Genomic DNA, 24,900 nt, shown 5'->3' on the forward strand with positions numbered 1-24,900 from the left:
TAAACTTCATTCTACGAAAGCCAATAGCTTTTGTGACGGATGGGTCTCTTAACCATCTTAACGGGTAGTCAAAACGATAGCCTTCATGCTTTACGGTCTCTGTCTCAAACTTTTGACCGACATTAGTAAAAAGTTCATCTAATGGTTTAGTTGTAGCAACTCTTGAATTTTCTTTTTCTATTGAAAGCATATTTTATCTAGAATAAAAATGTCAAATGAAACAGCGTCTATGAGAGAAATACAACACAACCGACAACTCATTATGCAAGCTCTAAATAAGAACACAACAAACTTTTCAAACTATTCTAAGATATCTGAGTCATTGAAAGAAGGAAACTTAAAACTGACATTAAACCCAATGACAGATGAGTTTGTTTCAAGACAAGAAGAACCATACTGTCTGTATAATCCAACAAAAGGAACTTTAAACGAGAACCTATAATGAATTCTTTTGAAAGCAGATGTTGACAACAAAGCTGACAAAGAATATGTAGACGATGCAATAGCAAAAGAAGAAGAAAGAGCTAACAAAGCTTATGCAACAAAAGAACATACTCATCCTGAACTAGCAGACAAAACATATGTTGACAATAAAATGTCAAGTGAAGTGACAAGAGCTGAAAACAAATATTCTAAAAAGACTTCATACACATTCTATATCTGAATATAAGACTTAAACGTCAGCCTTGAAAAGAAAGCGGATGAGGAATATGTGGCTAGTAAGTTAGAGAAGAAAGCAGATAAGGAATATGTGGATGAAAAAGATAACGAAATGAAAGAAAGGGTTGACTGTACCATGAATGGACATCGAAGATTTTAAAAACTAAAGCCGATACAGGATGGGTTTCAGGATGTTTAGACCTTAAAGCAGATAAAACTTATGTTAACGATGAGTTAGAGAAGAAAGCAGATAAGAACCATACACATACAAGTTTTACAACTGTTGCTATAGAAAGTATTGAAGGAACGGTTGAAGAAACTGGTGGGGATGCATATATTGTAAAACCTCCTAACTTTCCACAAGGTTTAACATCGGATGACGACATAACGACGATGAAAAACATTAGATGTAAAGATGTTTATGTCATGAAGGATGAACATAATATTAAATTCACTGCTCAAGATTTTATATGACAAGAAAGCAGACAAAACAGAGCTTCAAACATTAAAGACAGAAATACTTCAAACATTATATCCTATAGGCTCTATTTATACGTCAATGAACTCTACCAGACCAGAAACAGTTCTGGGTTTTGGAACTTGGACTCAAATAGTCGACAGGTTTTTGTATTGTGCAAACTCTTCAAAGGAAACAGGTGGAAGTAAAACGATTTCAGGTGAAAATTTACCTGCACACAGTCACTACATAGATTTTAAGTACATCTCAAGCAGGTTGGCATAAGCATAGATATTGGGATTGGTCAGCAATGACAAAAGGTAAAGGATATGATGTTAAAGACAACGTTAAGTTTGCTATAAATTGTTACTGGAGTAACACTGAGGGAGGAGGAAACCCATACACATCGCGTTTCAGGATATACGCAAACAACGGGACAAAGTAAAGACTACATGCCACCTTACATGACAGTTTACGCATGGTATAGAAATGCTTAGTCGTCATGTTCCACTTCTTTAGCATATTCGTCAGGAGTTGTCTTATATTTGTTAGGAACTGTCTTTGAAAGTATACCACCTTGAACTTTGACAAGTTGAAACGAGGTCTGACAATAGTAGTTTTATCTTCTGCTTGCAGTCTGTACATTTTGCCATGTTTGCCTAAAACTTCATAATATTCTCTTGTATACTTTCTTCTATTTTTACGAACACGAACGTGAGTACCTGTCGGGTTTCCCATTGTTGTCATAGTCAATAGTATTTTCATATGGGTCGCGTTTAGGTATTTCTATTTTTACTTTGTCACCTTTCTGAAGTTTGAAGCCCGGCATTCTTTCTTGTTTGTCTCTTTTGACTAAATTATTAAATATATAGTCTTTCTCTAAGTCAGGGTTGTTTTTCATTTCTTCGGGGGAGTGGTTTCCCAACCTTTTTGTTTACGGTTATTGTAAATATTTAAAACTTGTCTCATCTTTGCCATGGAGAAGTGTCTATACTTGTCGTCATATGACATTTCATTTGCTTCACCACCTTGTGGTTGGTTTAAGTCTCTTAACATTTTTATACAACCGTCAATGACACCAAGAGCAGAATGGTTTTGGTCGACAATGAAATATTGGTTTACATTTTTTGAACGCAGATAGTTTTTTACATCATCTGATTTGAAAGAACTTTCACAGTCAGATGTCAGTTTTGTTGGATGGTATTTGTCAACGAATATTGTCAAAGCAGTTTTCACATCTAAAATATTTTTGGACCATAATGGTATGGCTTCACAGTATCTTGTGTTTTGACCGACAAATATTAGCCAGTATGGTGGTCCATCTGTTCTAACTCTCGGAATGTTTTCCAAGATATCCATAAACCAAGCATTTGGTGTTGAACTAAAGATTTTTACCATGAGTGCTTTCTTTGTCGCTTTAGAAACATAGGGGTCCTTGTTTGGATTCGTCATTTTTTAACCCATAAGAAATGGGTTTATTTGGCGCATTAGCAGGAGTCGCATCTAGATTTTTGCCCGCAGTGGGAACAATAGCCAGAGGTGTATTTGGAGTTGGAAGGAAGATTTTGAGTACATTAGGTATACTTAAAGAGAAAGCACAACCTATTATACAAACTGTACAGAAAGGTTGGGATGTAGCACGAGATGCAACAAATCTTATTCCAAATCCTGAAACAAGAGGAAAAGTTCAAGGATGGATGGACAATGTAGGAAGACAAGCAGGAAACTATTATAACAAAGCAAATGACTACTATAACCAAGCAGGACACTATATGGACCAAGGTGAAAGATTCTTTAACAGAGGATATAACCATGCACAACAGTGGGTAAACAATAACCAACCTCAACCGCCTCAAACGTGGGGAATGTAAAGTTTTTTACTGAGATGAAATGAACAATACAGCATTGAGACAAATGGGTTCAAGATGGATTTGTCGGCTTCCAGCAGTTACACAACGTGTTTGTCAAGTTCTTCCTATACCTCAGGAAGTTTTAGACCGACTTAAAAAACCTCAACAACCAGTTGAAAACAAACCAAACTAAAATTTTTTACTGAGATGAAATGACCGAAGAAGTTGAAACGGTAGATTTGACACCACAAACAAAAAGTTCAGAACCATTGTCAAAACCTGTCAAAGAACTTACAGATGAAGAGAAAAATTCAATAATAGAAAGTGCCAGGTCTGGAAATACAAACCCTAACTACAAAGTCACTTTTCATAAAAATGGAACGGCTAGTATCTCAAAAAAGAAACAGACTCTCACAAATAAAATATTGAAGTCTGAAGGAGCTTTCGAGACAACAGATGGAAAAGTTTACTTCACTGACCAACAGTTCATTATAGAACATCTCATTGACTTAGAGTCGAAATATTCTAAACTTTACAACAAACACAAAAAGTTGAAAGGAAAACAAAAACAAATGGCATATGATATTTATGAAGATGTTGACGACACAACTGTTCCTGCAAGTGAAGTAAAGTCAAAGGAACCGAAAAGTGACGAAAAACCGATAGAAGAAGAAAAACCAAAAACTGAAGATAAACCAAAACCAAAGTTTAGTTTGGAAACTAAACCAAGTCAACCTTCATTAGCTGGTATGGGTTGGCGTCAAAGACTTATGGCAGCAGGCGGTTATGTTAAGTAAAGAAAAAAATATTTTTTTATTTTTATAAAAATGCCCCCATATAGAATGGATAGAAAATCTGCTAGAATAAAAGCAGAGTTGCAAAGATATGGTTGGAGAGTTTCGAAGAAGTTTAAATATAGGAAGGGAAGACCCATAAAAGTCTATGACAAATTGTCTGGTCTTCGCTACGAAATGGATTTGGAAACAGCACGTGCAAATTATCCAAACAGACTAGAGAGGTTAGAAGAAGAACGTCTTATGGACATGCCTTTCGATGTTAGTGAACCTCAAGTTGAAGGACATGACGGCTTTGCCAGATTCTACTGGAAACATGACGAACAATTGCATCCTTTGAGAAGGAAAAAAGGTAGTGCAGAGGATGGTCATGCTCCCATGGAAAGAACAAGATATGCATATGAGAAGTACCGTGAAGTTAGAAGTCAAATTACTTCTGGTCGAACCTTTACAGTAAACTTTGACGAAGGAAAGAACAAAGAAGGCTTCATGGGTGTACTTGCTGCCATACAAGACGGAAATAAGAAAGGACACAATCTCAGAATGACCATAACAGATTTGGATGGTCACATTTACTATGCACATGGCAATGAACAAACAGCCGCAAAACTTCTTGACGCTTTCAAGACTACAAAGAGAGAACAAATGGTTGACTCCGACTCAGACATTTTGAATGCAATTGAAGGAATTGCAAGTGTCAAGTTCGAATGGTACCAACCTAACCCTCAAGCAGTCAGACAACATGCTGGATACTTCCCCTTCAGAAATAAGTCTGACATTGACTTGACAAGGTATGGAATTTACAATTCAATTGAAACAATTGTCAATGAACCTTGCATTCTTACATGTCTCAGGAACTCTGGTCTTGTTACAGATGAGAAAATGAAGTATCTTGAGTCATGTGTGAAGACAAGGTACATTCTCAGAGGTCAATTGGCAAAAATTGCACCTTTGGCAAATGTCAATATCCGAGTCAACATACCTACAGCTAAAGGTTCTTCACATGACGACTATGTTGTTGACTTCAAATTGCCATGGTTGAAGATTGTAATTGTCCACAACCACTTCATGTTGAACGAAAGTCTTACAAACCCATTGTTCGGAAAAGGCAAGTGCAACATTGTCAGAGCTGTAAACATTCTTTTCGAGAAAGGTTTGTTGGAACCAATTCCAGATGACAAGCTGACAGAAACTTTTGTACCAAAAGACGAAACAAACTTTTCATTGTTAGCAAGACCAAAAGTTGTTCCAGACAAAGTTCTAGTACAAAAGAAGTACACAATTCCACAAGGAGTTGGATTGTTCGGATACCAACCTGAACCAGAAGAACTTCCAATGAGGTTGCAAGAACTTCAAGATGCTATAAACAAACTTCCATTGAGACATCCAATTGACGTCAAATTGTATTGGAGAGCATCTGAGTTAGGTCAGAAGGTTTTATATGAAACAGGTTGCTTCGACGATGTTTATGAGATAACAGGAGAAGTTTCTCAGAAGATAAGAGACTCACTTGAATTTCCACAAACTGGACCAATTGGTTGCGACAAGTTCGACTCAAACGAAAAGATATACTATGTCGACCTTAACGCTGCGTACATGAGGTTTGTCCAATATATTCCGACTGGAATTCCAAACGAAGATGGTGAGTTCCCGGGAAGGAACTATACAGTTGGAAAAGTCATACAACAACTGTATGATATTAGGAAAGCTTCAAACCCCAAACTTGCAATGACACTCAAATTGCTTATGAATTCGACATGGGGATATTCCATTAAGAAACCTCAAGAGATGAAGAGTAAACATTATGAGAAGGTCGACAACTTTGTTGAAAGGTTTTCTCCTTTTGTTTTGAAGTACGAGTTCACTCAAGGTCAAAGTGGCTTAGTAACCACATTAAAATCTATTGTCGAACATTGGTCTTACCCTCAGTTCGCAAAAGCAGTCCTTGACAACTACAACAAATTCTTCTCCGAAGTCAAATCGAAAGTTGTGGTTTACTATGAGAACATTGACGCACTCATGACGAACGAAGAAGGCTATAACAAACTCATTGAAATGGAATGGTCGGTGAAAAGATGGGCTGTTTTAAGCTAGATAAGGTATTTTCAGAAGTTCATGTCCTCTCCAAGCGTAAGTACTGGGGCATACTTGAAGACGGCACAGAAATAAAACATTGCATGAAGTAAAAAATTGCATGAAGTAAAAACGTTTTTTAAAACAATATATTTTTACATATATTAAATGCTTCAGGTTGAAAAACAAAGAACAAAAGTAGCAGATACAAAACCGTTAGACTATATCTATACAAATGCTGGTAGGACTATTTCAGATGAAGAAATTTCATCCCGAGCTTACAGGTTTGACTATCCAATTCGTTGGCTTCAAAGTCCTTCAGATGCAAAGGCAATAGGATTTAGAAGAGTTTTGTTTTCAAATAGAACTAACGCATTTATGTTCGCAGTATATTTTCATGGGCAGTATAAAGGTTCTGATGGTCTAATAGACAAATTTGACGAAATGAGAATCTTTACAGTTCGTTCAGACGAAAGTCTTGAGAAAACTCTAAATGACTTTCAAACTCAAATGAACAAATACTATTGGGAATTTCAAGAAAAATACGACTCTTTACTAAATGGAACATACTATCTGAAACTAGAATATGACAAGATGAACTCCACCGTTTCATTTCAAAAGATTGAAATTAACCCTCCAAGAGATACGGAGTTTTTATTTTGGGAAGTAGACAAACGTTCTTGGGCACAATTTCTTCGGTTACTAAACCAGAACGAACCATTACCACCAGATGGTCCATTTAAATTTATACTTCCACCAGCAGATTTGACAGTTTATAGAAACGTGTTTGACCCTCAAAATGTTATGTGCCATGCAAGTTTCAGTTCAAGCAACAATAGTTTTCTATGTATTGGCAAGGACTTTTACTTTTATGACTTTGCTTCTAAATTCTACGAACCACCTAGTAACAGTTTCTCTGACTTTCAAGTTTGGTTCACAACAAATGGTGTGCAGCATATTCTTCCATTGTACTATGACTTTTATCTCGAATTGTCTTTCATATATAACTACGGAAAAGTGCTGAAAAAGTATTGAATGTGAAGTTTAGGTGAAGTGGTGAGATCTCACCCGTTTTTTCACCTGTTTTTTCACCCGTTGAATTTTCATGAATTTTCCCGAAATAAAAAATACTTTTAGGTGAAGTGGTGAGATCTCACCTGTTTTCTCACCTCTTTTTCTCACCTGTTGAATTTTGTTGCTGAATTCGGCAAAAATATATTTTAGGGTAGATGGTTTTTAGGTGTCACCAGGTCCCTCGGTTAAACGAACTTCTCTGAAAAAATGAGACAACATGACATTTTGACAACAACACAGGAAATAAACTTCTTCGTATATGTTTTGTCATGATTTCATCGTAAATGTTTTGTCAAACATGAACGTATATGTTTTGTCATGATTTCATCGTAATGAGTGTAAAGGACCCAAAAATATATTTTAGGTGAAGAGGTGAGATCTCACCTGTTTTCTCACCTCTTTTCTACCATCGTAGAAAACACACAAAACTCTTGAATTTTGTTGTTCCCGGACCAAAAAATATATTTTAGGTGAAGAGGTGAGATCTCACCCGTTTTCTCACCTGTTTTCTCACCCGTTGAATTTTCCCGAAATAAAAAATAAAGTTAGTTTTTTTAAAAAAATATTTTTTATTTTTATTGTAAGAACATGTTAGCAACAACAGCACCAAACTCGTTAGTCATGAACCCAACTTCAATGTTAGTAGAGATGAAAAGCTTCATTCCTTCTTCATATACTTTCGAAACAGAAATCCAGAAGATAAAGCAAGAACTTCTCCAAGGAGATTTAGATTGCACTGCGAAAGATGAAACAAATGAAGAATATCTTTATGAAATGCAGGATATTATTGACCATCTACCTAAACTTCCTGAAATACAACAACAAAAGCTCACTATTCCTGAATTCGATGAAATAGAAGTCAAAGCAACTGACTCGGTAGAAATAAAGAAGTTCATACGTAAGGTTAACTATGAGTTTCTTGGATTTCATTGCAACCACAAAGTCATGGACAAAGATTGCGACATGTTATATAAGAATGTTTCTGACATATATAAATCGGAGGAGTTTAAGACCTACGACAACTTTGTTTCGTTAGTTGCTGAATGTGTATGGCAGATAAGAGATAAAGATAAAAGAGGTAAAGTATGGAACGAACAAATAAAACCAGCAACTTTTGAGTTAAAGAAAACCATTGACGCTATAGTTGTACTTGCAGGACAAATTTCAATGTACAATGCTAAAATGAACCCACAATGTTCTAAATGTAAAGCAGCAATGAGGAAATATAACTACTCCGTCAAAGAGATAGAACGTATGCGAAACGACTATGCTGACTTAAAGAAAGAAGCAGAGAAACCAGCAGAAAATAAAATGGACATGTTAGAATTTCTAAACAAAAACTATCCAACTGCTGACGATTTCCTTCTTTCAGATGTCAAGAAGAAATATAAAGATACATTCAATATTGTGAAAACTTTTGACATACTGACAGAAGAAATAGAAGCCACAAAATTGTTTAGAATTTCAAATATACATCGTACAATTCATGTAAAACGCTTATAAAAAAAAGAGGTGAGAAAAGAGGTGAGAAAACGGGTGAGATCTCACCTCTTCACCTAAAATATATTTTTGCTGAGTAAAATGACCAAATTTCATGAATTTCCTCATATGTTTGCTACCCTCGAAAAACTGAGGGAAGAGATTCCATTCGAAAACAGTGAAAAAATGACCAAATTTCATTATATAACTGTTATTTTTGACGAAGAGAACTTTTGCACTTCGTTTAAAATACACTATTTTTGTGTTATTTTTTACGAAGAGAACTTTTGCACTTCGTCAAAAAAATCCCTGAAATCATATCTTTTATACAAAATTCAAGAGGTGAGAAAAGAGGTGAGAAAAGATGTGAGATCTCACCTCTTCACCTAAAATATATTTTTGCTGAGTAAAATGACCAAATTTCATTATATAACTGTTATTTTTTGACGAAGAGAACTTTGACACTTCGTAAAAAAAATCCCTGAAATCATATCTTTTATACAAAATTCATGAAGAATACGAGTGGGTTCAGTTTAACAAACAACTCCGTCTCATTCGTTCGGTCAAAGACGATATGTACCAAATGCAAAGTATTTTGACAGTATGTTTTGCTCCAGAAACCAAACACGCAGACGACTGGTTCAAAAACCAAAGCACACAAGAATTTTTGAGTGAAATTTCTCTAGACCGACTTTTTTCGGTCTTGCATAAAACACATGAAAACAGTGAAAAAATGACCAAATTTCATTATATAACTGTTATTTTTTGACGAAGAGAACTTTTGCACTTCGTAAAAAAAATCCCTGAAATCATATCTTTTATACAAGATAGAAAAAACCCAGTCGCCAAAACTCATGAAAATCGTGAAAAATTGCGAGTAGGGAAAAAACCCCAGTCGCCAAAAATCCCTGAAATCGTGAAAAAATGACCAAATTTCATTATATAACTGTTATTTTTGACGAAGAGAACTTTTGCACTTCGTAAAAAAAATCCCTGAAATCATATCTTTTATACAAGATAGAAAAAATAAAGTTAGTTTTTTTAAAAAAATATTTTTTATTTTGTATGTAAAGACAGAAAATGACAAACACTGAGTTTGAAACAGTTAGAAAGATAGACAATGACACCAAAATGGTTAGAATATGTGATTTAAACGTAAGATACTCAAAGAAATACAACAAATATTCTTTGTCAGACATTCTAACACTATCTGGAAAGAAAACATCCCACGACTGGGTTAGAACTGCTTCTACTCAGAAAATTTTGACAAGAAATCCTGAGCTTATGATATCGGTAAGATTCTATGGAACTGCAGCATATCTCATCGACAAAAGTCTTATACCAATAGTTTTGTTATGGTTAGACCCAGTTGTTGGATATAACTTCATAACATATGGTTCATTCGATACGGAACGTTGCAGTGAAGGCTTACTTTACATCGTTCAGAAACCGAAGGACTTCAACACAAAAAGATATAAGATAGGAAGGACATATAATATAACTCAAAGATATGACAGTACAGTCAATAGAGTCAAGGTTGTGTTTGTTAACGATATGAGAGCTGCTGAAACAGAACTACTTGAAAAGTTTGAGAAAATGTATGGTGCTCCCACGAAAGGTAAAGAAACGTTTGAAGTAGATGAGATAGATAAAGCTATAAAATTATTTGACGAAGTTGCTGAAAAATACATGTAAAGCGTTTATTTTTGGTCTTTTGTGAAAGTAAGAAAATAACGCTAATTTTTTATAAAATATTTTTTTTATTTTGTATGTAAAGACAGATATGTCAACAACAGAGAACACAACAACTGCTATCGTTCATGAAGATATAAATGAAGAATATGAGTACATACAGTATAACAAACAGTTACGTCTCATTCGTTCGGTCAAAGATGACATGTACCAAATGCAAAGTATTTTGAATGCTCTTCGTTCTACAAAGCAAGCATATCATTGGTTTGAAAACCAACAGACAAAAGAACTTTTAGAAGAATTTCCTCATATGTTTGCGACCCTCGGAAAACCGAGGGTCGAGATTCCGTACGAAAATCGTGAAAAATTGCCAAACGGTTTGAGAGGATATTATGTACATAGACTTTTAGTAAATGCTGTAGCAATGTGGGCTTCACCTCGTTATGCTTGTTATATTTTCATGATGTTAGATGAAATTCATAGACAAGAACGTGAAGAGATGGAAAAGAAACTTCAAGCAAAAGATGAAGTCATTGAATCCAAAGACAAAAACATACAGAAAAGAATACCACGTTCGGTACCAAAAGGAAAGGAAAAGAACTATAAGTATATGATTTATACTGAAGAGATGGAAAATGAAGAAGACAGAGATATGGTTATGTTGCATTTAGTCAGAAGAAACAACAAAAGCTTTTACGACCTTGCTAAGATTTACAAATCTGACAGAAATTGGTTCTATCGCGAAAACTTACCGATTTCAATGACCCCAAATGAAGATGTGAAACAAATAGTTCAAGATACGTTACCTCAAACACACTATGATATTAAAGGTTGTACAATACTTACCTTCAAAGAAGATTTGCCGCTACTGAAAGAAAAAATAACAGAGTATTTTGACAACTTCAAACAAGCAGAGTAAATGAACCATTTATTTTTCAAGCTTGACTTCAGATGGCTCAGGTAGCTCTATAAGGTCAATTGTCTTGTCAAATCCTTCTGGCATTCCGAGTCCTTCCTTCCGACAGGAAAAAATTTTCCTTCCAACAGGAAAAAATTTTCCTTCCAACAGGAAAAAATTTTCCTTCCAACAGGAAAAATTTTCCTTCCAACAGGAAAAAATTTTCCTTCCGACAGGAAAAAATTTTCCTTCCAACAGGAAAAAATTTTCCTTCCAACAGGAAAAATTTTTCCAGTTGTCCGTCCGTAAACCATTCAAATTTTCGAAAATTGAGAACTTTTTGGTCGAACTTCAGAAAAAGTTTTTCCTTCCGACAGGAAAAAATTTTCCTTCCGACAGGAAAAAATTTTCCTTCCGACAGGAAAAAATTTTCCTTCCAACAGGAAAAAATTTTCCTTCCGACAGGAAGAACTCTTCCTTCCAACAGGAAAATATTTTCCTTCCGACAGGACACAAACGAATGTCCGACGTACCACCAACCGAGTCCATTCCAAAGCCAGAAGAACCGAAAGCTGCAGAACCACAACAGACTAAGACTAAACACTTACATTTTTTACGCTTGACTTTTTACAATTTGAACTTTGTTTGCGTAGATATGAATTCTGAAAGAAGTATGAGGGTCTTGTATGACTTTGTACTTCTCCCATAGTTCATGTCTGTCAAACTTACCTGCCATGGACTCTTTCATAAGTTCCATGAAATCGTCTTCGGACAATCCGGGGAAAAGTACAATGTCAGTAAGTATTCTCTTTACATCCTTACTTAAACTCTTTGCTGTCTGTACACAAATGACAACTGAAATGTTAAAGTGTCTGAGCTTCTTAAGAATTCGACACATGTCTTGTCTCTGTTCTTTAACAAAGGATGAGAGGCGAAATCATCTAAGATAAGAAGACACTATGAGGGTATGTCTTCCAATCGTAAGATTGCAATTTCTTCGAAATGTATTCTATCTCTTTCTGTTTGTTTCTGAAGTGTTTCTTCTCTAATATTCTCTGCATTTCCTCATTTGGGTCTTTAAACTTCGAATTTATATACTCATTTATAGCATTGTACTTCAAAACCCTTCTTTGGTACTTTTTATCCAATCTAACAACTCAGTATCCTTTATACATACTAACTTAGACTTCTTTATAATATCTTTGAACGAATTGACGGTTTGGTCAAATTGACCAGAAGTACTACAAATGACAACTAACTCATAGAATGGGTTCTTCTCATCTAGTTCTTGTTGTTGTGCAGCCATTTTAAGATAAGTGAAAGTCTTACCCGACCCAGGTGGTGCAATTAGACCTGTTATACCATTCTGAGCAATAAGAACTTGTCATGTATGGGTTTTATCTGAGCATTTTCCAACTTCCTCTTGTTCTTATTTAAAACATTCTCAAATTTTTTGTCAATGTCAGCAAACTTTTTTTCTAACATATTTTTAGAAAAAATTAAAATTTTTATCTTTTAGAAAATGTCTAGCGATTTCGCTATCTATATTCGAGACAAGCTTTTCGACAGCAAAACATCTGTCGACCATAAAATCTTACATAGTGTAAACAAGAAAGGGGAATTTGTTCTAAAGTTCTGTTTCTGGGAATATGACAAGAACCATAAAACATTAAGCAGAGCAGTCTTAAAATTTGTCAATGACAGACTTGTTGACAGAGATGACACCGATTGGAAAGATGAAGTCCAACAAAAGTTCTTAGAATGCAAAGAAGACACATGCGGTGTTTCTTGAAGATGAAATAGAAAACAGAATAGATGAGCTATTAAAGGACAAAGAACTTTTACATAAATATGGTTGCGCCAAATTTGACATAACTCCACCAGAAAAGAAGAAGAAAGAAAAGAAAGAAAAGAAAGTAGAAGAAGAGAAGAAAGAACCAGAGCCAGTTCCAGAGAAAAAGAAATTTGACATGTAAAAATAAAATTTTATTTTTAGAACATTTCTGGGTCAATGTCAATGTTCTCTTCCTCTTTAGGAGCAAACACTGGCTTAGACTCTAATAGCTTTTTACCCAATTTACCTTGAACTTCAACTATCTTAGACTCATAATATTCATAGTCGTCTGCTTTCTTTGGTTCAAAGGTATAACAGTTTGTATGCTTTGCCTTCTTTAAGGTTTGAGAACCTTCTGTCAAAACTTTCTTTGACTGTTAACAAACCTTCTATGTCTAAGTCTTCAAATTTCGCACCATTTTTAGTCACAATAGCAAACTTAACTGGTTCGATGTTCCAAACTTTGCTGAATGAAGACTTTTCAAAATGGTAGAAGTAAACATTCAAATATGTGAATGGGTCTAGTTCTTCTTTAAGTCCTGACATGTACTTATTTACTGAGATGAATTTCGTCATCTTTTCTATCGGATAAAAAATATTTTTTTTTAAAATTTACTCAGAAAAATTATTTCTTTCTATATTTGCCATTCCGAACTTCGAAAAGATGTTTTATACCAGCATAGAATTTTTCTCTAGAGCTTGGTCTTATATCGTTTTCATGACAATATTTTCTATATTCTTCATATAAAGCCTTTTTTTCATACATTTCATAAGGACAATCTAACCAGAATAGCGCATATCCATTTTCGTTATCTAGGTCTCTATATGTTTCTTCTGTTTGTAGAATTTCGCTTTCTCTATTTAGTTCTATGTCTATATATTGTGGCTTAAAAAGATGTGGGCAAGAAGGGTCTGGCGCTATGTAAAAAGTTAATTTTTCTGTCATCTTTTTCTATCGGATAAAAAAAATATTTTTTTTAAAATTTACTCATAAAAATTTTTCTTTGTATATACACCATTCTGTACGTCTAAAAGACTTTTGACATTTGCCAAGAATGTTTGTTTAGATGCTGTCATATAACCATATTCTTGACAATATTGTTTATACGAATCGTACAATGACCTTTCATCTAAACACTCAAAGTCAGTTTCATCTATGAACAGTTCATATACACTCTTGTTTGCTTCTAACAATGTTTGTCTCTCTTCTGTATGTGGAATTTGTCTTGGATTGAACTTAGAAATATCTAATGTCATGAAATATGAGAACAAGTGGTTGTAAAAGTCAGATGTCAAAGTTTCTGCTAAGTCGTCAAAATATTCTGTATCTTGCATATGAGCTTCTGACGTTCTGACAACTACATATCTTCTGTCAGAACTTTCTAACTTCATCGGAACAACATTGTTTGAAACCATAATGAAGTTTGCAACATTTTCACAAACTCTTTGGTCTTTATACTTTCTTTCAACAACTCCAACTTTGTCTGTTATAAGACTCTTCAAAGCATCTGAGTTCAAAACTTTTGTTGTATCTATACTTTGAAGTTCATTGCAAACTATAAGTTTCATATTCTCTATTGAGGAGTTAAACTTGCCACAGATGTTTTCTAAGTTTGTCATATTAGGGTTCGAATAACCTTCTAACAGTTTGCATAAGATATCTGTAAAGAAAGTATTCTTACCAGTTCCTTGTTTTCCAATTATAATGAGAGCAGTTTCATTTTTAGCACTTGGATGTTGTAAGATGTTTGCAAACCAACATAAGATATACTCATAAACCTTTTCGTTTCCATTGCATATAATTTCTTTGACATGGTCTAACCAAGCTTCTATAATATTTTCTTTCCATTCTACTTGTTCATATTTATATCCAGTGAAGATAGAATAGAAGTTGGAGAAGGTGTATAAAACTTTATACCACGAACTGAAAAATCTTCTAACTTTGACAATAAGATATCCCAAGCATCTAACATCTTCATGCCAACTTGTACGACTTTTATTTTCTTAAGTTTCTGTCTACATTCTTGTTCTGAAACTATTGTTGCTCTTGGTTTGTTAAAGACTAACATCCCATTCTTTCATAACATAACATTCTGGGGCAGAGTCGACATAAATGACTAAACGTTTCAAATTCTCGACTGCTTTGTTATAGTCTCGAAATGGACAATATTTCTGAATGCTGGAAGTCATAAAAAATCTGAAACATCTATTCTGTACATTTTTATAAAAATAAAAAAAATATTATTTTTTTATTCTTGAGCTATTTGTTGCATTTGTTCTTGAGCTATTTGTTGTTGAAGTTGTTCTTGTAATACAATACTTTCACCAGTTGCATCTTCCAATTCGAAACTTTCTGCCGTCATTGACAAATACATAGGACATAAAAGTTTTACAGGAACAAAGTTTGCGTCAACTAAGGTTAAGTTTATGTTTGCTAAAGTGTTTGAGTTTACTAAAGCTGAAAACTCTGCATTCGAATGAACAATAGGCAAACCAGCAGAGAATGTGTTATTATACGCATAAGTATCTTTTGGTCATAGTAGTTTCTGTCGACATTCGAATAACACTTTGAACCTAAGTTTGAAACAATATATAAAATGTGTACTTAAAGTCAATGGAACAGACATTCCTTGTATGACACCTTTTCCTGTTATAGGAAACTGTTGGTAGTAAAAACCAGATATAAGTTTTGTATTATAGCTCATATTGTTTTAGTAAACTCAGTCGGACATCCAAACATAATGAAACCTGCTCTAGTTGCAGCACATGTTACACCCGTACTTAAAGTATTAAATAAGTCAACAAAACCTGTTGGTGGTATATCTGAGTAAGTATCTTCAAAGGAGTATTTTTTACCATTTCACAACAATAAAATCTTCTGGTGTCAAAAGAGCAAAACAAGCTTTAGTCGTCATTGTGTTTAAGGTTAGTTTACAATATCGTCCTTGAGGACTTTGTAAGTTTGTTGTTATAGAATTATATGACTCAGGGTTTTTAGTCGTAATAGTATAAACCACTATGTCTTCTGCCATTTTACTTAGCAAATAAATTTTAATGAAATGTTGTGGTCGTCAAATATTTTTATAACGTCTGGGAAACTATATTTTAAGTTCAACGTTTCACCTCCTTTCATAACGTATATCTTGTCAATGACATTATATGAAACACCACAGCAACTAACGTCGGGTTCTATTTCTTTGATGTTTATATCGTCTGCCTCTGTCAAAAGTTTCAATAGTTCTTTCAAAACTTCATAGGTGCAATGACATATGAGTTCACTTTTACAGGGTTGTGTTCGACCAAGTTTAACATTATACTTAAAGCTTGACAAATCTTCTCCTGAGTTTGAAGTTTGTCTTTCAGTTGTTGGTAGTCGTTTCGAATATCTGCAACAGAACTTAAGTCTCTGCTAACTTCAGGGTATGTTGGTTGTTCTTTTACAGGAACTATTGTTATACCATTTTCGTCTTCGTATGGTTTCCCCACTTCAACATCTCTGTCTTTGACATTGACAACAACACTTTGACTGTTTGTTTGAGTTGGTGAATTTAACTTCACATCTGCCACCGCCATTAAACCTTTTGAAACACTTACGCTTCTATTTTTCGGAAATGACATTTTACTTAGAATAAAAAGATGGACGTATTTGAGTATCTCTTCGAATTGAAGCAGAACAAAGTTTACACACACAAACAATACAAGTTCATTGACAGAATAGTTCTTTACACAAACAATGGAAAATGTTATAGAATAGCAGTCTTTGCTGAACCAAAATATTTTCATAAAGCAAAGAAAGTTGGTATAACTGAAATGGTGAAAGTTCTTGAAGCAGACAAAAATATAACTTCAAAACTTACAGATATTTCTAAAGGTAAGTTTATAATACAATATTATGTCAAAACTGGCGTACTGTCAATATTTGACGGAGAGAAGTCAGTTCAAGAACAACTTACTGACCTGCTGCCAAAATCTGCTCGATGGAAGCTGTCGTTATGCCAATCTGAGGAGCCCCAGCAGGTTTCATCGAACGAATCTTCAAAAGAGCATCTTCCGTGAAAAGTGCTATTGGTTTTGTAAACTTCTTTGCTCTCAATTCATCTGGACCGTCTCTGTCACCAGTATATTGTATTTGTACAGTACCAACAGTTGAAATACCACCCATAAAGTCTTCTGAGTCAGCAAATGGAATGCCAAGCCAAAAGTTTGAACGGTCTCCATTTGTATATTGAGTTTTTTGACCTCCTGTATGAGTCCATACTTTCACATATGGCATAATAGAACTTTGCATTTCAGGGTTAATGGTTGTTGTGAAGTTGTTGTTAAAGTTCATAGCATCTAATGTCAAGTTGTATGACCTCATATCCTCAACTGTAGAATATTCTTCTCTTGGATAATATTTGCCATCTATGTTTATATGATATTTAATACCGGGTTGTAGAAACAAGAATAGTCATTTATAGTTCGTCTGAACAGTAAAACATAGTATCTGCATGTTTCATTGCAGTTGTTAAAGCAATATCTGTTCTTGCACCTGGGTCAGCACTTTGGTTTCCAACTTCACCTGCAAAGTCTTTGACAGATATTTGGTGTATAGGGAACATAAGTGGAACTGCAATATATTTGGCAGCTAAAGCATTTGAAATATCTGGGTCCAACATATAGACTGCAAGTCTGCTTTCTATTCTCTTGCATTCAAATTTTTCGCATGTGAACTTAACTGGGTCCCAAGCAGTTCCAGCAGCATTGAAATAATAGTTTACTTCAGTGTTGAAGTTTGAGAAACCAAAGTCTAAGTCAACTTTGTCTTTGCAAAAGTCACAGAACTTGGCTCCACCAGTTCCAGCTACAGTAATAGTGAATGGGTCTTGTGTTGGTGCAATGACTAAGTTATTTTTGCTTGGAGTAAGTTCGATAGAAATTTTTCCTGCCCAGTTTGGCAAGTATCTTAAAAACCTGAAGATGAGGAAAGATGACAAAGGAACTCTAAGTTTCAGTTTTACTTTAGTGGCAGCAGTTCCATCTGAACCAGAAAGGTTAACATAAACTCCTGGAACGTTAGGGTCAAGTCTTCTTATTTTCTCAATAGTTGCATACTGGTCTGTTTGTTCTCTAGCTTGTGGTTGTACTGAGTTTCTCAAAGCGAACCATTCATAGTTTGCCCATGTTACTGTTTGAACTAAGTCAGAGTTAGAATATATCTTATATCCCATGAAAACTTCTGGAGCATATTGGTATCCGACATAGAAAATTCCATTGCAACCTTTCTTGTCAGACAACTTGGCAGAAGGTTTTATTTCAATGTCTTGTTCCACGTATAAGAATGAGTTGTCAATAGAAATAATATGAAACCTGTCGCAAGCAATATCTACTGTTGTTGAAGAACCTTCTCCAAACTCACCTACGTTTCCATAAGAAACAGCAGTTGTATATTCGTAAGTTCCAGGAACTATTTCTGACCTTCTAATGGCATTGTCGCATTCGTTATACCATTCGGAAACGTTTCCGTTCATGGCATCCAAAACTGTTGGCGTTATATTCTGAGCGGCGTACATTTCATATGGGTAAAAATATAGAATAGTTGGATTTATATGTCATAATAGAACCCACGTGGACCAAGCTTTACTTTCTTCCTGGCTGAGTTTTTAACTCTTCTTTTTCCTTCATTGCCACTACTTTCACTAGATGAAGTTACTTCTTCACTATTTTCACTTTGTTCTACTCTTCTCTTCTTTTTTGGTAACTTGCCTCTGCTTCAAGTTGTTGCATCTTTGCCTCATGTTCACCTAGTATGTTGTAAATTTCCCATGTCCTTTTTGCCTTTGGGCTCTGGTCGCCCATCTCAGGTAACCTATATCCTAGAAAGAGTTTGTCATAGTTTGTATTTGAGTCTTCGCGTATTGTTTGCATGACTCTTTCCTGAGTTTCCGGTTCAAGCTCTTCAAACAGAGCTTGTCCATATGGAATATGCTCGTTTCCAAATATATGTTTTTGTAGCCATTCTGGTTTTCTTTCCATGTTACCAACAATATCTTTTGTGAATGGGAAAGCTTTTACCCAATGTTTCAGGCTTGCGTCATTTATTTCTGTAGTTGGTTTTATTTTGTCAAGGAACATGTTTTTCAATACTAACATTTCATTTGGTACTGTCCATTTGAGTTTTCTTAAATATTCATCCCTTCTCGGTTCATTGTCTGCAAAGTAAGTTTTTATGACATTTTGTAAACTTTCGTTTGCAAGGTCATGTACAATAGGTTCTCTTCCTTCTGTCTCCCTAACTTTCTTTCTAAACTCTTCACCAAATATACCATCTCTATGGTTCTGTGTAGTTCTTTGAGATAAATGTTCTAGAACGTCAGGTGTTATATTTCCATCAGCCATGTTCATTTCATACTGGTCCAAAATATCTGCATCTTTCATATCTTTCAATGGCATTAAAGCCGCGCTGAAAAGACCAGCTAAATCTGGTTCACCATTCACTTCCATTGCGTCTACAACTTCTTGGAATTGTGGTTGTAAGTTTATGAACCACCTATCCGGATTTGCTTTATGACCCCATCTCATTGTAGTTCCATAGTCTGCAGAAACAAAAGTAGGTTTGTTTCCATATTGGTTAGGTTCTGAATGAACTTTAAACAATGTTTCATTTCTATATGTTTTGTTGAAATTTAACCTTTTATTTTCACCGAGTTCAGCCAAAGATTGAACGTTTATATGGTCGTAAGTAAAAAGGGTTATTGTATTTGCGTACATTTTCTTTCAGTACTTCCATTCTATGCTGAATATTTTCATCTGGTGTTGGAGTCTTTTGTATGTCGGCAAACATTTTTCGATATCCTTCTACTATGTCAGCCGAATTTTTCTTAGACTCTTGGAAAGATTCCATATTCACCTCATACTCTTGTTGAGGGTCAAGATTTTTCGGCTGTTCCAAATCTTCATCTAGTTCTGTGAAGTTAGTTTCCAAAGGAGGGACTTGTTTGTTTCCTTCAGGCTCTTCTAGCTGTTGTTGCTGAACTATTTCTTCCATGTCTGGTTGTATCTGAACTTCTTCCTGTGGAGTTTCTTGTACCTCATCTGCTGGCATTTCATATATTCCGAGACCGTTTTTAACAAGTTCCCTATCTAAGTCATCCGGACTCATAAACCTTTCTTCTTTCGTTCCGTCTCTATTTTTTACGCGTTTCATGAAGAGAGTTGAATTGTCATTTAGCTCTGACACCAAATATCTCGGAGTAAATTCAGTCATGTCATTTGGATGATATGCTATTAAATCATATCCCTTAGCGAGCTTGTATTTTCCAGGTTTGAAATTATATCCCATTTGGTGCTGAGCCATAAAGCTAAATAGGTTCGGGTCAGTATTTCCTTCCTTGAACTTTCTAATAGCTTCTTTATATCTGTCACTAAAGTCAAGAGTAGCTGGGTAATCATAGTCTTCTTTAAGCATTTTTAAGAATTCTTGGTTTCCTTGTTCTCTACTTCTTTTATGTCCTTGCTCTGTTTGTGGTTGTTGTTGTGCAGGATTTTGAACTGTTGGTTGCTGTGCTGGTTGTTGTTGCTGTGCAGGGTTTTGAACTGTTGGTTGTTGTGCAGGGTTTTGAACTGTTGGTTGTTGTGCAGGGTTTTGAACTGTTGGTTGCTGTGCTGGTTGTGGTGCATGCCTGTGTCTGTGTCCATGTGACGATGTAAATGTTTTAGGTAGTCCTGGTGCAGGTGCTTCTCTTGGAGGGTTTGGTGGTATATAAGTTCCACCAGCTGGCACATATGTTCCATCTGCAGCATAATGTCCTACCTGACTTTTCGTTTTTAAGAAAGCATTTACTAGGTCTGTTTTGGTCTGTTGTAACTCTTTTTCTTGACTTTCCACAACAGTTGCTCTAACGGCGTCATAGGCACTTTGAACTGCATGTCTCGTTGCTGCATCTGTTATTTTCGTCATATTTTGTGCTACTTCTTTTAACTCTTTGTCGAAACCTTCAGACTTCAGTTTCTTTCCAGATGAGAAGTCGTTCACTAGTTTCACCTTACTATGAAGAGCTTCGAAGGCGTTCTTAAAGTCAGCATTTGTTAAAGCTTCATTTGAACTGTCTTCATCCGCTTGTATTTTTGTCCTTATTGACCCTATAAGTTGGGCTGCTTTGGCGTTGGCTTGGGCATCTAACCAGTCATTGTTAGCTTTTATATATTCTGCGCTTTTCATTGCCTTTTGCATGGCTGCGTCGTTATTTTTACTTTCTTGTGCTAAGTTTTCATACTGTACGGTTTGGTTTTGCAACTGTAAAAGTTTTTCTGCCTTTACATTTGCTTCAACTTCTTTTTTATACTCATCGCTATCCATATATGTCTTCAGGGCTTTTTGTTTTATCTCTTCATCTTTCAGTACTTTATATTGAGTAGTATGGTTTTTCAAATTTACAACATCTTGTTCCATTTTGGCTACTTCTGCTGCTTTTTCTGACACTTTTTTCGCATATTCCTCTGTACTTAGTTCTTTCAGTTGTTCTTCTTTCTTCTTTTTCTCTACGTTTAACTCATTGAGTTTCTTTGTGTGTCTGTCATATTCTAGTTTCTTTTCGTTTTCACTTATTTGCTTCTGTATGTCTATGTTTGACTTTTTGACATCTGTTATTTGATTTTTGAGTGAACTCAAATTCATTTGACTTTGAGGGTTATAAGCTGTTCCGTCTGCAGCTCCACCATAGCCTGCCATTTTCGCTAAAAGTGCCGCTCTTAAACCTCCACTCTGTGCACCAATAACTCGGTTTAAAAGCATAGGATTGCTTGACATTTGTTGCAACATAGTGGGGTCATTCAGCATTTGTTGTTGCAACTGTTGTTGTGGTGTCAGTTTTACTATTGGATGTTTCAATGCTCTCTTCCTCTTACGTATATTCTTACGTAGCTTACGTGGCATTTTAAGTGAAGTTAAAAAGCGGTTTTTGACAGATGTTTATATGACACTTTTGTTCAGCACAAAAAACTACTCGGTCAAAGTGTTGTCAGTTTTGTAAAATAACCGTCCGATCTCATTCTATAAGGGGGAAAAGGCTTCTCAAAGTATACTTCCTTGGAACGCCTGTAACTTTTCCTGTAGCGACGATAGACCCTTACTTGTCCGGACAAAGTTATACTAAACATCTTCAGGGCTAGAGGGCACGAAGTGCCTGGAAGCCCCACTACCTTTTTTTTTTTTTTAAGTATAAACATGCTTCAAAGGAATGCTTGTGATTGTGAAAATTTTCGATCGATTTTTAAAATGCTGATTCAATCAAGAAAATTCTTATCAGCAATAAATATCAATAATATATTAATGACTTAAATTAAAAATATAGTAAATCCTTTTTTTATTAAAAAACAAAATTGATAAAATTATTTATATCAGCAGTAGTAGGATATGATGGGTTTTGTGACTTTTTTTGTAAACGTAAGAATTCATACAATATCGAGCGATTTTGTATCATTTTTTTTAACATATGAAGTAAAAAATGTATGATTCTTACGGTTTTTATTCTTACGTTTTTGAATAAATCAAGATTTAAAAAATTTTCAAAATTGTAAGACATTTACACTCAGCCCAAACATAATGAAATAAAAAATAAAAATATATTTATTTATAAATCATTAAAAAATTAACATTAATTTTAAAATAATTTTTTTATCTTTTATAAAAGAAGCTATATATAGATGATGTCAGATATTCCGCGATTAATTAAACATTGTTTAAATCCTGAATGGAATCAATGGAGTCATAATCAAAGACCTCATAAACGAGTAAAAGAAATTAGAAATAATTATTTTCATGAATAAAATAAAAAAATTTTGAAAAAAAAAACTTTAAAAATTCATGTCTTACATTTTTGAATAATTTATTTTTTTAATTCGTAAGAAATGAGTGAATCAAAATTCGTGACTGTAAATCAATTAATGAATAAACTTTCACCAATTCTCACCCAGGTTAAACAAGTAGACGTTTATTTTGATGATTACATACAAAGTTTATTTTATAAAGGTAAGTTTAATATTAAACCTATTGCTTTTGCATTTGATGGTAAATTAATCGAAAATTCAAAAATTTGGGAATTAATTCCGGATATTGAATTTATAACAAATATTAAGGATAAATGGTTTAAACAACAAAACCACCTCACTAAAGTTCTTTGTAGATTAATGATTAAAACTGAGGAAAAAGAATTTAACAGGTTTAAATATCATCCATGTAAAATTTTAGAACTTGGTAACGAAAAACTTCAGAAAAAATTAAACGAAAGACTATCAAAAGATAAAGTTGAAAGAGTAAATAAACTCGCTAAAGGTAATGGTAATGATGAAGAAGAATTTGATGAGTTCAACATTGAACTTTAAGAAACTAATGATTATTTGAATTTATGAAATCAATTATTTGATTCATTCTTTCTTCAATCTCTTCTATTCTTTTTGTTAAATCATCAATTTTCATTAATGAGGTGATTCTTGATTGAGGAATAGATTTCAAACTAACCACTCCTTTTATTTTTGAAATTTTGAATCCATCAACTTTAAACATTTTATTCAATTTACACGTTGTCAATTCTTCAAATAATTTTTTATTATTAGCATAATAGTCATTAAATTCTTCAATAGATGAAAAAATTTTTATTTCAGTAATTGGTTTAACAACGTTTATTTTTTGTTGAACATTTTCATTTATTTCTTCCTCCTCTGTTTCATTTATTTTTAAAACCGGTTTCATTTATCATTAAATAAAAATTAGAATATAAGTGATGAAATATATTTTTTTAATTAATATTAAATCAGAAATGGCGGCAGGATTCTTTAAAAAATTATGGGATGGAATTAAGAAAGCTGCGGGTTGGGTTTATAAAAAGATTATTAAACCCGTTGCAAACTTTTTGGCACCAGTAGCGAAAACGGCAGGAACTATCATAGGTGGAGTATTAGGTACTAAAGCAGGTAATCCAGCGATGGGAGCACAAGCAGGTAACGCAGTTGGTGGAATTGCTGAAGGAATACTTAATAAAATAGGAGGTAGATAGTGGAAAAATAAATAAATATTATTTTTATCTTAGTATCGGTTGTAGTCTTTGATAAACTTTTTCTCCTTTATTTAAAACTTCTCTTATTGGGGCAGCTTTTGGTGTTATTGATTCAGCAACGTCAATAATTGCTTCTTTATTCTTAAATATCCAATTTGCTCCCTTCTTCATTGTTTCCCAAACTTTATGCGCTCCTCTTTTTACTTTATCCCACAGTTTCTTAAATATACCTGCAGCCATAGTTGATTATTTCATTAAAATTAAAAATTCATTTTCATCTTTTAATTTTGATTTTTTATTTATTAATAAATGACGACTAACTATTTAGTGCCAAACACTAAACCGATTAATGGAAATGTGTTTCATTCATTCGAAAAGATAAATGAAATATTCGCAAAGAATGACGGTAGAAGATATTATAGAGAACTTGAAAGTTCATGCTATGACTCTGATGCTCCATATTTTGATGATAAACAAACTCATTTAAGAATTACAAATCCGGCTCATGATGTGAACCAATTAGGTGACACATATATTAAACGCAAAGTTAAAGCAACTCTAGTTTCAAATAAAGCTTTCACATGTGATGCCGCTTTTAAATGCATGCGTTTATTCGTTGGTTACAAATCATCAAATCAAAGCTTTAAACAATTAGAAGTAAAAACCGAAAGAGGTGATGCCGGTTATCTTCAGATGGATTGCGCCCGTGAATCTTTCGCATTTGCAACATATAAACCAAAATCAGAAAGGAAAGTTAAAAAGTTTGTTCATTCGTTATATAATAATGTTCAAAAATATGATAACTCAGTATGTGGTAAATATATTGACCCTTCAGAAGTTTTCAAGAAAGCAAATGAAGAAGTTGATGTCACTTTTGATATGATTATTCCGGTAAATGATTTGTTAGCATTTCAGGCGTTCGATGATTATCCTAAATCATTTGGTGATATCATTCTTAAATATTATGTTTTCAGGGATACTTTAGTATTTTGTCAGGTTGACCCGTTAAGAGTTGCTGATTTACAAAATTACGTTTATGAAAAGATAACTGATGAA

General features: G+C 34.2%; 12 protein-coding genes and 4 pseudogenes across 16 annotated transcripts, besides 2 other annotated features; 11 read left to right on the plus strand and 5 right to left on the minus strand.

Moving 5' to 3' along the window:
* Nucleotides 1–19,429: a mobile genetic element.
* Nucleotides 1–24,900: part of a mobile genetic element that runs on past both edges of the window.
* TVAGG3_0918490 lies at nucleotides 773–1,614 on the plus strand (annotated as a pseudogene). The gene has a single exon. A coding segment is annotated over exon 1 (842 nt).
* TVAGG3_0918500 lies at nucleotides 1,761–2,476 on the minus strand (annotated as a pseudogene). The gene has a single exon. A coding segment is annotated over exon 1 (716 nt).
* TVAGG3_0918510 (uncharacterized protein) lies at nucleotides 2,587–2,988 on the plus strand (the record flags this gene model as incomplete). The annotated part of the gene is made up of 1 exon (XM_051252130.1): nucleotides 2,587–2,988. One exon carries the CDS (start codon nucleotides 2,587–2,589, stop codon nucleotides 2,986–2,988), a length of 402 nt encoding a protein of 133 aa, XP_051077704.1.
* On the plus strand, nucleotides 3,008–3,160 carry TVAGG3_0918520 (uncharacterized protein; the record flags this gene model as incomplete). The annotated part of the gene is made up of 1 exon (XM_051252131.1): nucleotides 3,008–3,160. The coding sequence occupies one exon, from the start codon at nucleotides 3,008–3,010 to the stop codon at nucleotides 3,158–3,160; it is 153 nt and encodes a 50-aa protein (XP_051077705.1).
* On the plus strand, nucleotides 3,180–3,764 carry TVAGG3_0918530 (phage tail repeat-like family; the record flags this gene model as incomplete). Its single annotated transcript, XM_051252132.1, has 1 exon — nucleotides 3,180–3,764. The coding sequence occupies one exon, from the start codon at nucleotides 3,180–3,182 to the stop codon at nucleotides 3,762–3,764; it is 585 nt and encodes a 194-aa protein (XP_051077706.1).
* Nucleotides 3,810–4,808, plus strand: TVAGG3_0918540 (uncharacterized protein; the record flags this gene model as incomplete). Its single annotated transcript, XM_051252133.1, has 1 exon — nucleotides 3,810–4,808. A coding segment is annotated over one exon (999 nt), but the record flags the coding sequence as incomplete, so codon positions are not given.
* Nucleotides 6,003–6,613, plus strand: TVAGG3_0918550 (uncharacterized protein; the record flags this gene model as incomplete). The annotated part of the gene is made up of 1 exon (XM_051252134.1): nucleotides 6,003–6,613. A coding segment is annotated over one exon (611 nt), but the record flags the coding sequence as incomplete, so codon positions are not given.
* On the plus strand, nucleotides 7,654–8,411 carry TVAGG3_0918560 (annotated as a pseudogene). The gene has a single exon. A coding segment is annotated over exon 1 (758 nt).
* On the plus strand, nucleotides 9,519–10,082 carry TVAGG3_0918570 (organellar and viral DNA polymerase type B; the record flags this gene model as incomplete). The annotated part of the gene is made up of 1 exon (XM_051252135.1): nucleotides 9,519–10,082. The coding sequence occupies one exon, from the start codon at nucleotides 9,519–9,521 to the stop codon at nucleotides 10,080–10,082; it is 564 nt and encodes a 187-aa protein (XP_051077709.1).
* Nucleotides 10,171–10,811, plus strand: TVAGG3_0918580 (KilA, N-terminal/APSES-type HTH, DNA-binding family; the record flags this gene model as incomplete). The annotated part of the gene is made up of 1 exon (XM_051252136.1): nucleotides 10,171–10,811. A coding segment is annotated over one exon (641 nt), but the record flags the coding sequence as incomplete, so codon positions are not given.
* TVAGG3_0918590 (uncharacterized protein) lies at nucleotides 11,498–11,686 on the plus strand (the record flags this gene model as incomplete). The annotated part of the gene is made up of 1 exon (XM_051252137.1): nucleotides 11,498–11,686. The coding sequence occupies one exon, from the start codon at nucleotides 11,498–11,500 to the stop codon at nucleotides 11,684–11,686; it is 189 nt and encodes a 62-aa protein (XP_051077711.1).
* TVAGG3_0918600 lies at nucleotides 15,849–16,384 on the minus strand (annotated as a pseudogene). The gene has a single exon. A coding segment is annotated over exon 1 (536 nt).
* Nucleotides 16,761–16,973, minus strand: TVAGG3_0918610 (protein of unknown function, DUF4106 family; the record flags this gene model as incomplete). The annotated part of the gene is made up of 1 exon (XM_051252138.1): nucleotides 16,761–16,973. The coding sequence occupies one exon, from the start codon at nucleotides 16,971–16,973 to the stop codon at nucleotides 16,761–16,763; it is 213 nt and encodes a 70-aa protein (XP_051077712.1).
* TVAGG3_0918620 (uncharacterized protein) lies at nucleotides 17,938–18,363 on the minus strand (the record flags this gene model as incomplete). The annotated part of the gene is made up of 1 exon (XM_051252139.1): nucleotides 17,938–18,363. A coding segment is annotated over one exon (426 nt), but the record flags the coding sequence as incomplete, so codon positions are not given.
* TVAGG3_0918630 (uncharacterized protein) lies at nucleotides 23,869–24,084 on the minus strand (the record flags this gene model as incomplete). Its single annotated transcript, XM_051252140.1, has 1 exon — nucleotides 23,869–24,084. The coding sequence occupies one exon, from the start codon at nucleotides 24,082–24,084 to the stop codon at nucleotides 23,869–23,871; it is 216 nt and encodes a 71-aa protein (XP_051077714.1).
* Nucleotides 24,154–24,711, plus strand: TVAGG3_0918640 (uncharacterized protein; the record flags this gene model as incomplete). Its single annotated transcript, XM_051252141.1, has 1 exon — nucleotides 24,154–24,711. A coding segment is annotated over one exon (558 nt), but the record flags the coding sequence as incomplete, so codon positions are not given.

Source organism: Trichomonas vaginalis, chromosome I (genome assembly GCF_026262505.1).
Source record: "Trichomonas vaginalis G3 chromosome I, whole genome shotgun sequence".
NCBI lineage: Eukaryota > Parabasalia > Trichomonadida > Trichomonadidae > Trichomonas > Trichomonas vaginalis.